Here is a 14,715-nt window from a genome sequence, read left to right as displayed (position 1 = left end):
TCTTTAGTGTTGTTGAAGTTAGACAAATTTGTATAACCCAAGTTCTTGAGTCTTCTTTTACATATAACCTTCACTTCCTAAAGCTGAAATAAATTGCTTATTTTCTAGTTAAGAGAGATTACATTTTAACAAGACACTAGTTTTAGTTACCAGTTTTGCCTTATCTCTAAAAATTCTTTTAAATATGTTAAAGATGTGTGCCTATGCTATTTTGTTATTTTATAAAACTTACTTCTGTTATAAACCAGTTATATTAAAGTGGTTTTAAAAATGCATCTTTTTATTGCACTTACTATTTTAACTAATTTTACCATGAAAAAGTATTCCCCTTTCCACAGTAATTTCTCATTAAGTATTTTTGATAGTTCTCTAATCTGGTTAGAGGAATTTGTATTATCTGTTAATAATAGTAGCTCTGCTATCTTATCCCTAGATTTTGTTTTTGTGTGTGTGTTACACCTACAGTGTAATTCTTTTTTTTCTGCCATTTAAATCCTTTAACCTTTTCTCACATCTCAAATAAACTCATCTGAAATAAAACAAACTCGCAAACCACCTACTCAAGAGAAAGAAATGCCTCGCCATCTTAAATCAGGGAAAAAAAGGAGGGAGGTCTTTAGGCCCTTCTTTTTACTTTTTAAGTAAAATTCAGTGCAGGTGAGTTCTTTGGATCTTTGGTTGTTGAATCCCTGAAATTTGCAGTTTAGTATAAATTTTCATAGTTAATTTTTTTTTCATAGTTAATTTTACTAATCTCTATCGTAATACATTTGGAGGCCCTCTATAATTTGTTATAGTGACATTTTATATATGATTTATTTGGAGAAAGTAAAACAGACTCCCCTCCTTTTTCTCCTTTATAGGATCCCTTAAAAGTAAATCTTTGAGATGAATTTAAAATAGATTTGATTTAGAGAAACTCAGCTTTGTAATTAGTCTCCTGTTCATGGTAAATGTAAGTTATAAATGAAATGGAAACTAGATAGTTTCTGTGTCAGGATTAGGTTAGCTTTAAATTTCTTTGCCTAAATTTACTGTTTCTTAGTACTCTTACAATCCTGAAGTCCCCATCTCTCCTAGGCGTTTTGAGCTTTTGTTAGCAAGTTACCTGATTGATTTTATTTTGACTTTCTTCTTCTAAAATAGTTTTAGCACTCACTGGTGCACACGGGTTTAGCTCTGAAGTGATCCTGTTGATAACCATTTATATCTAGGGATTACTACATCAATAAAATGCATGGGCTCATTGGCCACACTTTTAAAGAAGATGCCAGTGTTTTTGAAAACTTGAGCATTTGGAAAATTTTAAAATAGACGTAACTGACAGGAGAGGACTTTTTTTTTCCTTTGGAAAATATATTTTGATTCAGTTCGGATTCTTTTTTTTCTTCAGAATTTCACATTTTAGATATGGCAGTAAAAGAAGTTCTCTGTATATCTAGTATATTTTAATCAAAAATTAGCATTTTTTTCTGTATTTTGTCACCTTGTATTTAATTTTTGCTGGAACATAATTAGTAAAATATCATTTGCTTTAGAGTTTACAGTGAGGTTAGCCTGTAGACTTGATGTTTTCCAAATCTGGTATTTTGAACTCTAACTTGTCAATTTTAAATGTCATTCATTTCAAATAAGCAATTTGTCCTTGGATTGTACAGTAATTAGTCCATCTTTTTATTTTATGCCTTCTATGGAAATGCGTTCTTCCATTCTAATGATCAGTTCTGAAATACTTTATTTTTTTGCATTGTGGTTCAGTGTGTTTTAAATTTAGTTTGTGTATATATGTGTGTGTGTATTTATATATATGTGTATATATGTGTGTGTGTGTGTATGTGTGTGTGTGTATATATATATATATATACACACACACATACTGAAAATGTAGGCTGGAGTATGAACATACTAAATTATCTCTTTGGTTAACCCGTTTGGAAGTTGAATTCAAATATCAATATGTCAGTGGTCATTGAATCTTCATTATACTTAAATATGTGGATCACTATTTCTGAAAAATATTTAGGACATTGATTTGTTTCAGATGGATGAAATATAGACCATTTATGGATTTGAGTTACAGTTTCATAGTGTGCTAGTAGTTCTTAATGCCATAGGCACCACACCACTTAACTAGATAAAATGTGCCTTCGTACAACTAGGAGGAAAGTTATCTCATGCAATCTCATTGTAAAATATTTTTAATATAGCAGAAGTTTCATACCATACCTTGCATACATTGGGGCCTCTATTATATTTTTCTTATATCTTGATTCCTCTCATGTTTGCCTTATATTTAAGTGTTTTTCTCATCTTTACTTGTTATTTAAATAGTGGCACCATATTATTGGGGAGATGTCTTAAGTGCTTATAAGGGAGAAAGTGATTAATTTTGGAATAAAGGCAGTGTTGACCTTTATCCTGGTAGAAGTGGTTTAAAGATAATAAATTTGAAACTTTTTGCTCAGTTTTGAGATAGTCGTAACTTCCCAGTTCTTTAAACTATAGTATTAGGATGGTTGGATAATAATGCATATTTGACAATAAAGGCAGATTTTCTTGTTTCAAAGTTAAATTCCCCAAGTGAAATGATTAAAACCTTCAAATTTGATGGAAAATTTTTCTTCAAGAAATTTTTTCTTTAAGAAATTTAATTATCCCACTCCAAAACGTGGAAGCTAAAAAGCACTGTAAATCCTTTCAGTAAAATATTTTACTTGGTAAATAGAGCACTGTGGAATAATGCCTAATAAATTCAGTGTCTTTTGGGGGCTTAAAATGTGTTAACTTACTATATTTGATTTTCAAATAGACACCAAATCCTACTGCAAGTGAGTTTATTCCCAAAGGAGGATCAACCTCCAGGCTGAGTAACACGTCCCAGTCACATGCGTCTGCCTTCTCTCAAGTGTTCTCTCACCCATCCCTGGGGACTCCTGCTGCTGCTGGATTAGCACCAGGTAAGTTGAGTAACTGTTTTCAGTGAGTTCCAGGTAGCAAATCTCTAAGCACCATTTGCTGTTAGTTTACCAGCCCTGAAATTGTATTCTTCAACGATTCATATCTGAACACATTATGAGTTTTATGTTCTAGGTTTTGGCACCATAGACCAAGTGTGTAGTTAAAATTTTTAAAGCAGAATTTAAATTTAATGAATAAAAGTTAAATGTAACTTTTTGTGTAAAAGCACAAAAGTAAATTTAAAGGAGAAAATGGTTATTGAGGAAAAAATATCCAGATCATAATATTTCCTTATTTTTTATTAGCATGTTAATGCTATTTCACTCAGAAACTTCAATAAGAGCATCAGAACTTAAATATTGGTGTGCTTCAGGGTCCTCCTTTTGAAATAAATTTCTAAAACAATAATTTATATCACTCTAAATTAAAGTTTAGATGTATTGCCTTTTGGGTGTTTGATTATAAATCTGTAGTAGTAGTAAAGTATTATAAACAGTGGCAGGAAAGCAGTGTAAAGGGTTAGGGGTCATCTCAACACTTTTCTTCCAAGTTTACCCAAGATGGCAGTGGAGGAATTTGAAGAAGTGCACTTGTACATCAGAGGTCTTGAGGCATAGTTCAGAGTAGCCCTATTTTCTTAGAAGATCCTCTCTTTTATCTAAAAATTAATGCAGGTTTTGCATTCTGCTTCCTAGCGTAAACATTCCTATAAAAATATGGAAATTTTCTTAGATAATTAGTGTTACCCATTCCTATTGCTGTGAACCTTTATTAGAAAAGTAAGGTATGAGAATTATATTGAATTCATAGTAAGTGCTGAGTGGGTTATCTTAAATCTGTTCAGTGGTTGAGCTGCCCACCCAGATGTTTCTAGAACCTTTAACGGATAATCATCCATTAATGACTTAGTCTTGAACGTTAAAAAGCAAAACCAGGAACAAAGTGAAATACTACAGGCTAAATGAAGCCAAAAGATCCATCTGGATTAGCTTGGAACTAGTCCTGTCTCCAGGTCTTAATCTAATCAATAGTGGTACTAAATGATTGGCTTTGATACTGATACTAAAATCAAGGACCATTTTTTGGAAAAAGAATGAAAGAAAACAATGATAACTTTATGGAACGGTTTAGTGTGTTAAGCATCAAGTGTATTCAGAGGCTTAGTAACCTTGTGTTGCCAAGGATTTTGTTAACACCTCCTTCCCCTCACCCTTCCCTCTCTCCCTCTATTTCTCCCTCCTGCCCTTTCCACTCATTTCCTACTCATTTTTCCCCCCCAATGAGCATTTTATCATTTTATTAACTAAATGTAAGCTAAGAATTGCATCCCTCTTTGGTGAGACTTTTAAGGTAGTTTTGTGTGCAGGGCTTTGAGATACACCTTGCAAGTCCTTCCTCCTTACTTGTGCCTTTTTACCTTTTCTTCTACTTTGGCTCTTTTCAGATTCAGGTAAAATTGTAAATGTTTTCCCTTTCTCCCTAGAGAGCAGTGTCAGAATTGAATATCCCTGATAGCCTTAAAGTTTTACTTGTATGTAATATGCCACTGTGATTTTTCTCCCATTGAGGTGTGTTTGCATTGTTTACATGAGCATAGGCTGCATGTCAGCTGTACAGCTGAAGTTTCTTAGAGATTCTCCAGACATCTGAGCAGTGTTTATAAAACACCCACGGTAATGGAATCCATATGCCAGTCAGAAAACTTTGGCTTTCTTAATTAAGCACCAATTTTTTTTTGGCCTAACAGCACCTTTTTCCTTGTTTAATAAGTAAACATTTTGTTCACATCTTTGATCAGGCTAATTTAAACTAAAAGTTAGGCTTTTAAAGTATTGGATGAATTTAAAATGTCAAAGGGAATTTTAGATATTGAAAACATTTAATTACAGTGCTGTGATATTTGTTTAAGCTTTCCAGTTGGTATTAATTTGTGTATAGGTAGGTAGGTGTTTCATTGGTCCCAGTTGGGTTTCACAGTTTAGGATGAAATGAGTTTAAAACTCTTCTGCATAGCTCTAATGTTAAAATAGTCATTCTACTTCCTTTAATGAAAGGATTGATAATTACTGTCTGAAACCATTGGGAATAGGTCAGTATATTTTATTAAAGGTATTCCTGAATTCTTTATGCTGACTATATAAAAATTGTCCTTTATTCAAATGACAGTCAACTAGATGAAAATATTCTCCAAAATACTGGAGTGATGATGGTTTTACATTTATTATTTCTTTATATTTTCTCTTTTTAGTTAATGGCGTAACACTGTGAAGATGAACAAAGGAAAAAAAATGTGTACTTTCAGCAAAACATTTTATTCCTTCAGTGTTTTCCATTACTTCTTACCCATAAATACTATTTTTTTTCAAGATCTAAGAAAGGTTCTTGGAATTTTCACTTTTAGGCTGTACAATAGGAAAGGTCGTAGGAGTTCATATACCTGTGTTCAGTTCAGTTCAGTCGCTCAGTTGTGTCCGACTCTTTGCAACCCCATGAATTGCAGCACGCCAGGTCTCCCTGTCCATCACCAACTCCGGGAGTTAACTGAAACTCATGCCTATCAAGTCGGTGATGCCATTCAGCCATCTCATCCTCTGTCGTCCCTTCTCCTCCTGCCCCCAATCCCTCCCAGCATCAGGGTCTTTTCCACTGAATCAACTCTTCCCATGAGGTGGCCAAAGTACCAGAGTTTCAGCTTCAGCATAAGTCCTTCCAATGAACACCCAGTGTTAGTGGTGATTTAATTGATCTTAATCCTCCTTGTCTTCTGTAGGTGTAACTTAGTGATAATTTTTGGTTATAAAGTTTCATTTTCTCTTTTCTTCAATTTCTATTCTAGAAATTATCCTTGAAAATATGTCAAATTACTGTTTTACTAAAAAATATGAAACTTTAAATATTTTGGCACTCAGACATAAGCTAGAGTAATATCATTTTCATTATGTATGAAAAAATACATATTTAAATACATTTTTTTGACCAAAAATGTAAAAATATTTGAGCAAAGTTGAGTAGATGTTAAGATTTTGTATTTCCTCAGATTGTAAGGAACAAAAAACATAATGCCTGGAACAAAGTAAAAATAGATCCTGAGTGAACTGTGTTCTTTTAAAGCTTGTTTTGGAAAAAAAAAAAAAAAAAGTACTTCCCCGGTGGCTAAGACTCTGTGCTCCCAAAGCAGGAGGCCCCGAGTTCAATGCCTGGTCAGGGAACTGGATCCCACATGCTGCAACTAAGATCTGGTGCAGCCAAATAAATAATTAAAAAAAAAAAAAATCTTGTTTTGATCACTTTAAAAACATATTTTTAAAAAAGTTTTAATGCAAGAAGTAAAACTTTATACAAAAGTTATTTAAATTAAAATAGCTTTAAGTTAATTTACAATAAATTAATTTTAATTTAAAATTTAAAATAAGTTTAAATTAAAATTGAATTAAGTTTAAAATGTATTTAAAAGTGTTCAAAATATGCAGCATATGTTAAATTTCCATTAACTTGTATGTACATTTTAAGAAATGAAGGAGCTATAGGTTTAGTTGTTTTCTGCACATATAACCTGAGAACAGTAGCTATATTTCTAAGTATCTTCTACAAAGGTAGTTATAAGAATATTTGGGATATGGCACTTGACTTATTGTCTTCAAGAACTTCTTCAGTGATATTGGCACTGAAGCTCCAATACTTTGGCCACTTGATGCGAAAAGCCGACTCATTGGAAAAGACCCTGATGCTGGGAGAGGTTGAGGGCAAGAGGAGAGGGGGTTGACAGGGGATGAGATGGTTGTATGGCATCACTGACACAATGGGCAAGAGTATCAGCAAATTCTGGGAGATAGTGAAGGACAGACAGGAAAGCTTGGTATGCTTCAAAGAGTCAGACACAACTTAGTGACTGAACAACAATTATATACATATTTTTTATTTGTAAATATGCAGTTTTCTCTGTTCACAGCTTTTATTGTCCTCCTAGAGGTTCACAGCCTTCCAAAGTTAAGAATCACTGGTTTAACACACCCTTGGCAATATTTTATTTCACAAGTATGATATAGTAAGAATACTTTTAAAGTAATCTATAAAGATAAATTTTTCTAATAGGTTTAACTTTAGGCTTCCCTGATGGCTCAGCGGTAAAGAATCTGCCTGCAGTGCAGGAGATGCAGGAGACACCGGTTCCATTCCTGGGTCGGGAAGATCCCCTGGAGGAGGAAATGGCAACCTGCTCCAGTATTCTTGCGTGGAAAATCCCATGACAGAGGAGCCTGGCAGGCTGTGGTCTGTAGGGTCACAAAGAGTCGGACAGGTCTGAGCCACTGAGCACTAGCTTTAGGCAGTCCATTTTTAGAATAGCCTTTAGAAATGAAAATATGACTATACTGTGAAAATATGACTATACTGAAGACAGTTTATACTTTAATTTTTTGTGCCATGAAAAAATTATTATGTGAACTAAATTGCTGAATGATTTTCTGTCAGAAGTTTTCCTTTTGAGTATTTTGAGTTGGTAGGAGACTTTAAACTTAGTTACCTCAGTCTTGGTCACAGTTTGTTTGAAGGTGATTTTAAGAGAGGTATCAATAAGAATGTATATATATTTCTGGGTAGTCTTCTGTAATGTATCATGGGGTGGTTTAGTGCACAGTTGAGCATCTCTTGTTCTGCTTAATTGTGTGTGGACACTTGGGAGAGGTAGAGGAAATTCTTGAGTTTGAAAATGCCATTATTGATTTAGAAATGAGAGAGCTGTCAGTGACTTTTTAGCATTTTTAAATATTCATCCCTTCAATATGAGAATGGTATAGGTTTTTGAACTGTGAATGTGTAAATTATGGTGAATCGTGGATGATTGATTTTAGGAGAAGCGTTTAATTATTAAACTAGAGCTATCATTATTAAATAATTATATTCCTTTATTAAAATTCAATTGTATTATTTTAGAAAAAATTTAAGTATATTTTTAGATCCAGTGTTTTGAAATACTTAATCGTGTCTTATATGTTCCAAAGAGTGCCAAGTTGATAGATAAAATTTGCTAATATTCCTTATTAGTTGGTTTGAGCAAGGTATGGGGAAAAGAGGAATGGAAAAGACAAGGGGAAATAAATATCCATCATTCTTGTTCAAAAATATTAAAATGTTAAACTTTTAACATATATAATATACAATTATAATGTCAAAAGATGATCTTTTTTCCATTTTTTAAAGTTCTATGCTAAAATAAAGTTCTGTGATTCATTAGCTTTATAATGTTTCATATCATAGTAAATGGAGTCTTAATTCATTTCAGTTACATTGTATTAATAGTTGACTTATGCCATAATATGACTTTAATCGTTGGTTTAGGTGGAACTTCTGGGGTTTACATGTTTCAGCCTTGTGCCAGCTTAGAGGTGACATTCATAAGAAATTATAGTCTAGCTTCTGCTTTTTCACTTAGAATAATAAGGAATTAGTTAGCTAACCAAGGCAGCCCAGTATACATTTTAATAGTTTGATTAACAAAGGGAATTAGATCTTTTGCTGAGCTAAACTCTGTCTTATCTATCTTTTATCCACTAGTCCTGGGTCTTTCCCTTTTGTTGAGTGGGATAACTTAAAATCTTTCCTACACTATAGCCCTTATCTGTTATTTTTTTAGACTAGTTGTATGTGTGTATCCATACACTGATCTGTTCATGTGGCTCAACAAGAGAGAAACCGGGGAAATCCTGTTAAAATTAGTAAATTGTGTGGGTCAAAAGTTATGAACCTCTTGTAAGTCATAATGCTGTAACATAGTGTGAGTAAAGTTAAATCTGCAGATATGTCTACCTACCTGTGTTACTGTCTTATATCTACCTAGGGGGAGGATATGTACCATTGGGAAAATAGGTTGCTAATAGATTGAAGCTATGGTTTTACAGATGGTAAATATCTTAAGTTCATTATTTCGAATTTCACTGTGGATTTTAAGCTCTACATTAAAATTACACAATGCATAAAATGTATTATTGTGTTAGATTATGTTTTACTAAGTAATATAACTGTTGACAGTAAAAATTGTACAAAGTACCTAGGTAATTCTAAAACGTTGCCATATTTTGTATGATGTAACTAAACAGATTTTCCTTGTAATTATTTTTCATTAAATGAATTTTGTGGGACAGTCAAGGAATCCTACCATGAGTTTGTTTTGATATATCCATCTGGATTGATTTTTTAAAAATTATTTTTATACTTAATAGCTTTAGAGGTAGTTTACCATTAAAATATTCTTCTATCCTGTTTTAAATATCAATCTAGAATTTCAAAGCATTTTACAAATTCCTTAAGAGACTCTGCCATTTCTTATCTGGCACAAATTTCAGCATAAAGATAGTGCCTAGTAAATGCTTATTTAACTAAGCTTCATTTTTATCTCAGAAAAAAAAAATTTTAATCAGTGAGTATCTCTTAATTACAGTGAATTTTAATGATTCCGTAAACGTCTTTGAAGAACTCCTAAATCCTGCCCATGTTCAAGAGAGTGTAGGTGAACAGTCTCATGAGCAACAGAGTATGTTTGTTGAACGTTTTTTTAACTTCATTAGAACTAGAGTCTCCATGTGTTTTGAGGTGCTAAAACATTTTAAAAACCAGTTAAAATATTTGTATTATTTTTAAATTGCATGTTTCCATTTTTTGTAACTACTTTGTTTTTCAGGTCTATTCAGCAGAATCACTCAAACCTGTCCAGGTTTTCTAATTGGGGATTGCGTTCTATATTAAAAAAATAAAATTTTACTGTTAAAAGTCAGGGGTCCCTAAGGATTTGTGGAAAAGGCCTGTCCATTGCCCTGTACTGTTGAGCCCATCCTGGATGGGGGCTGCCCTGTGCGTGCATGTGTGTGGGTATAGATGGTGATATCCCAGGGAAGATGACTAACAGTAGAATTGTAGAACCATAACTGGGTGGGGAGTGCCTGCTGGCTCCATTTCCTTCCCAGTTGGGAATTTCAGGAAACTGAGGCAAGACATTAATGGCGCAGAGGGGGATGTGGCTGCTGCAGCTGGCTTGGAGACCTGTCAGGTAAGGCTGAAAATAGGTGCCAGTAGATACTGCCCTACTGCTTGGAGAATCCCTGGTTCATGTGCCCCATTAGCTTTGAGAGTTTCTTATTGTGGGCTTCCTGTTTTCATCTTATGTATTGACTAACTTGTTCCTTAACTCTGGGAGGTAAGGCTGGAATGGGAGTGGATAGGGCTTCCTGTCAGCTGTAGGCTCAGTGATCTACAACTGCAGCAGCATCTCCTGCTGTTTTTTTATTTTGTGTGTGGGTTGGGGGGAGGGTGTCTGCTTTCATTGTACTGGGACTTGATTGTCTTTGGAACATGGTACCAGTTCTTGTACCAAAGTAGCTGTGTAGCTTTCAGCACATTGTTTGACCCCTATGTTTTAGCATCTTCCTTTCTATAAGAAGATAATATTATATAATTTAAAGTCTTTCTAATCTAAAATTCTGTTACTGTTTTGTGACATGTTGATCACTGGGAGATAGATAGGTACACTAAAAAGAGACAGAAATGAAGACAGTGATGAGAGGTAGCAAAAGGGAGAGAAGTGTTTGATTTTTGTGCTAGACTTCAAAGGACTCTTAGAGGTATGTGGATTTCCTTTATGTAGTAGGTGTAAATAGAAAATCCTGTGTCCTCACAAGTGGAGCAAGGTGCCAGGGGAGGGTTTGTTTTAGTAGTGTAAGGTTAGGGACTGGGGTGAATCAAGTGGTGTAGAGGTTCGAAATGAACTAAGAGGTGGGGAGAGAGCGTGTGTTAGTTAGTAGCTCCCCAGAAACATTGCTGGTTTTCAGCTGGAGGTGGGGAGTTGGAAGCCAGTCTTTTGATTTCCTTTGAGTCAAATAGGTTGGGAGCTTCAGGGATCATTTTTTCTATTTCCCCGGTCCTGTGGAAGTCTAACGGTTTGACTTAATGGTGCACTATAGACACTCAGTGAAGAGAGAGTGTGAGTGTGGACAGAAGCACTGTGCTGTGTGTAATGTGTACAGGCAGGAGCAGTCCTCTGTTCTTTAGGAAAGAGTGGAATGGTGGCAGCCGCTTTGATTGAATTTTCCCTGATTCTTCTCAGCCTGACTGATCATAGTCACGTGTAACGTCATCTTTTTTCTTAACTGTTTTTGCCTTTTGGATGTGCAGTTACCCTAGAGTAGAGCACGTGGGCAGGGTCTAAGTAAAAGGAGAGGAATCAGTGGTGTATCCCTTTAAACTCCAGTGTACACAGGCGTGTAAAATCTTAACTGTGAATACTAGCAGAAACTCAGGTATGGAGTATGTGTTGATGGTGGTCATATTTACTCCTGGATTTTTCATCCGTGAATTTGTACACTTGGATATGTCTGAAATGAGGCATTTTCTTATGATTTCATAAACATCTCCCATATTTGAGATGTAGTTGTCCAGATTTTAGACTGATAATTCTTTAAATGATAACTAGTAACTAACAGTCCCTTGGGGGGGGGAGTGTACCTTTTAGAAAACAGTTCCCAATGGCTCAGTGGGTAAAGAATCTGCCTGCAGTACAGAAGACAGAGAAAACAGGGGTTCAGTCCCGGGGTCAGAAAGATCCCCTAGAGAAGTAAATGGCAACCCACTCCAAGTATTCTTCCCTGAAAAATCCCATGGACACAGGAGTCTGGCGGGCTATAGTCCAAAGGGTCGGACACAATTCAGTGACTAAGCACAGCACAGATGAGTAGGATATTAATGTAAATGTCACCAGAATGCTCCCTCAGCCATAGTTACTCTGGGCCATAATCTTATTGCCTACTGTTGTGATGCGGTAGGTAAATTGCTGAAACATGGCGATCCAAAATGTAATGACTTCACATGACAAAAATGTATTTTTTGATTTTGTAACAGTCTGGGACAGATGGTTCAGGTTGTGTGGGGTGCCCTCCTCCATGTAGATAAGGACCCAGGTCAAGTGGCTTCTAAGCGTCTGGTCTTCAGTCAGCTAGAAGTGGGAAAGCATGGAGAAGCCTGAGTGGGAAGTCGTTACAGACAAGCCTGGAAATTGTCCAAAAACTTTCTCCACTGTGACTGTCCACCAAAATCCAGACTTTCATTTTTTTTTTTTTAAGTAGCTTGCCTACCTTCTTCTCTGCAGAAGACTCATTCTCCAGTCTTCTTTGGAAGCAGAATTTTAAGTTGATTCTGGTTATCTCATATAAATACATTTTGGGGGGTTATCTTATTTGCATCATTTATATCTACTTTAGAGGAATCACCATAGCAGCTGCAGTAATTGGCTTATCTAGCATCATGGGAAATAAAGCTTTCTATCATACTTGAATTTTTGAATATAAGAAGCTTTATGACCCTTGCTGTCAAAACATTGTATTCTCAGGAATTTTTCAAAGAAAGATTTCCAAAATTTGTAGTTTCTGTTGCTTCAAACACAGCTAACTTTTCTTTTGTGACTGATACTCAAGTTGATGTGCCTCAACTGGTTGTACTGAACCTGAATACATTCGCTACCCTTCAGGTGTATTAGAGTGTGAAGAGCAGTTTGCTGCAGTGTTACATAGTACTTGGGTTGTTCACCCTTTCCATTGTCCTCCTGCCTAGTTAGCTTCTGACTCCTTGCAGGTAATTTCTCTTGCTCTCCAAATCTGTTAGAGTGCCTGGACAGACTAAGACAAGTTTATTTGAGCCATGTTAGTACGTTCTCACTGGCTTTTTACTGATGACTCTGCTGGGCTTTTAGTATTCTTCTCTCTAGGACAGTGGTTCTTGAGTCACATCAGAATCACCTGGAGTACCCGTTAAAACCCAGCGCCCCCTTGGTCCGGCCCCCCGAGCTGCTGAGTCTGTCGGGTGGTCTCAGTGAGCCAAGGAGTTGTTTCCAGGTGATGCTGGTTACTTTTCCGGGGCCTCCACTTGGAGAACCACTGCTCTACTTGATGCTCTGAGCTACCTTCCATCCACTTTCTTCTTACAACTCTCTTCTTCTCCTGACCTTCTGCTTTCTTTAAATAAGAAGGAGGCTTTGAGTCTAGGACTTGAATTGTTCCCTGTGAGTAAGGTACATGGGGCTTTAAGTTATTCTTTAGCTGAGGTTAACTTTGCTTTTCTGGATCAAGTCTGTGTTGTGAGTAACTGAAGTTGTCAGATAAGTAACTGCTGATTTAATTGTTACAGGAGTTACAGGGGTTCCTGAAACTCAACCAAGATCACAAATACCATTTAAGTAAAAGCAGGCGACAGGGAGTTCTTCTACCTTAGTAATGCTAATGGGCACAACTAATGTAAATTAATTATTCAGAATACCTGAAAAATGAATAGCACAAGTACTGTGGCTGTTTAAAATTTTAAACCCCTTAGAGCTAGAGCTAGTAGTCACATATCTTCTATTTGCATGTTATATTTTAATATGTATAAGATTTTTATGTAAAGATCAACTAAATTTATTAATGTTAAAGAAATAAGTGTTTATTGATTTAATAGCAGCAATCTTGAAGTCAGACTTTTTCTTTTTAATTTGGTACTAGTTTTTATTCATTGGAAAGAAATTTAAAGTTAAAATTACATTGTTAGCTAATATTAATCTTATTTTTTGTGAATATAATTTTTTATAATCAGACACGGTCATCTTGGAGTAAGCTTATTGTTCATAAACAGTACAAGATACTTTATCATTATGATGAAGCATACCATTTAGTTATAAACAGTCGCTGTCTCTTGAGAAGGAAAATGATTCTCTTGATTCGGAAGAGTTATGTTTGGTTGCTAATTTTGTCGCTAATCTCCCATTTTCTTCTGACTCTGTTTAAATAATTTAAGTATTTGGATTTAAAAGCTTGCCACCATTGCAGAGGCTAATGTATCTGAATTAAATTATCTGCTAATTTTATAAGGTGATTTTATCAAGTTTGGAGACAAGCAAGTCACTTTTTTGTTTTTTCAAATATTTCAGTGATCCAAGTAAATTACTCAGTGTGCAGGCCAGAGGGTATAATTCTTAAAATTGTGATTCAGTTGTTTTCAAGGCAGGAATCTGGATAAGTTATTCATATTTTTAGAATTTAGGCACTATAGTTTACACTTAATCTAATATTTATTGAATTAATTATTGAAAACATACGCAAATGAGGCTCTTATGAGGCTTTTGATGAAGGTAAGGTTGAAGTTAGCCAAATGAAAGATTACTGTGTGTAGACATGGAAAGCAAAATAGTTGTGCAGACTGTAGTCTCCATCACATATTATGTAAGAGTATGTGATTGATAAAACTCAGGTTAAATTCATAAACTCACAGTATTTCTTAAATTTGGCCAATGAGATTAAATAAACTTTGCGAGGAAGCTTTAGGGCACTTGATAGTGTTTCTAATATCCGGGTAGTCTGAATACCTTTTTATCACAGATAGATATTCAACTAAAGTGAAGTATGATTACATTGTCAGTTGCTGAAATTCTCTAGATATTGAGGGGAACTCAGAGATTGAAACTGAGTTGCAGTTATATTGGTTGGGTCCACATAACTTTGTTTTAAAGAGTATATGTGTTTTTTTAAAAAATAAAGTATTTTGGAGTATATTGAAACTTGCCGTTTTTGTTATGTAATGTAATAGAGAATATTTATAGTCTTAATCAAATACAGTTTTTAATAATCAAAATGTTACTGTAAATCAGTGAACATTTTTTACTTTATATTTTCCTAAAATTAAAAATATACTGATTCTTTATGCTTCTTAGAAGAATAAGAAAGAATACTTTATTTGTGATATCTT

General features: G+C 34.8%; 1 protein-coding gene across 7 annotated transcripts in view; it reads left to right on the top strand.

Moving 5' to 3' along the window:
* Window positions 1-14,715, top strand: part of PAN3 (poly(A) specific ribonuclease subunit PAN3) — a 121,187-nt gene that overhangs the window by 57,023 nt on the left and 49,449 nt on the right. For all 7 annotated transcript variants that reach the window (XR_010658559.1, XR_010658558.1, XM_065902418.1 and 4 more), the window contains one exon: window positions 2,810-2,957. Coding sequence is in view for 5 of the 7 variants with exons in the window: in XM_065902418.1 (XP_065758490.1) it covers window positions 2,810-2,957 (148 nt within the window). In the remaining 2 variants the exon portion in view is untranslated. The remainder of the gene's footprint in view (window positions 1-2,809; window positions 2,958-14,715) is intronic.

This window comes from Muntiacus reevesi, chromosome 11, assembly GCF_963930625.1.
Source record: "Muntiacus reevesi chromosome 11, mMunRee1.1, whole genome shotgun sequence".
Taxonomy (NCBI): Eukaryota; Metazoa; Chordata; class Mammalia; order Artiodactyla; family Cervidae; genus Muntiacus; species Muntiacus reevesi.
The sequence above is the reverse complement of the archived record's forward strand: the minus strand, read 5'-3'. Positions and strand labels throughout refer to the sequence as shown.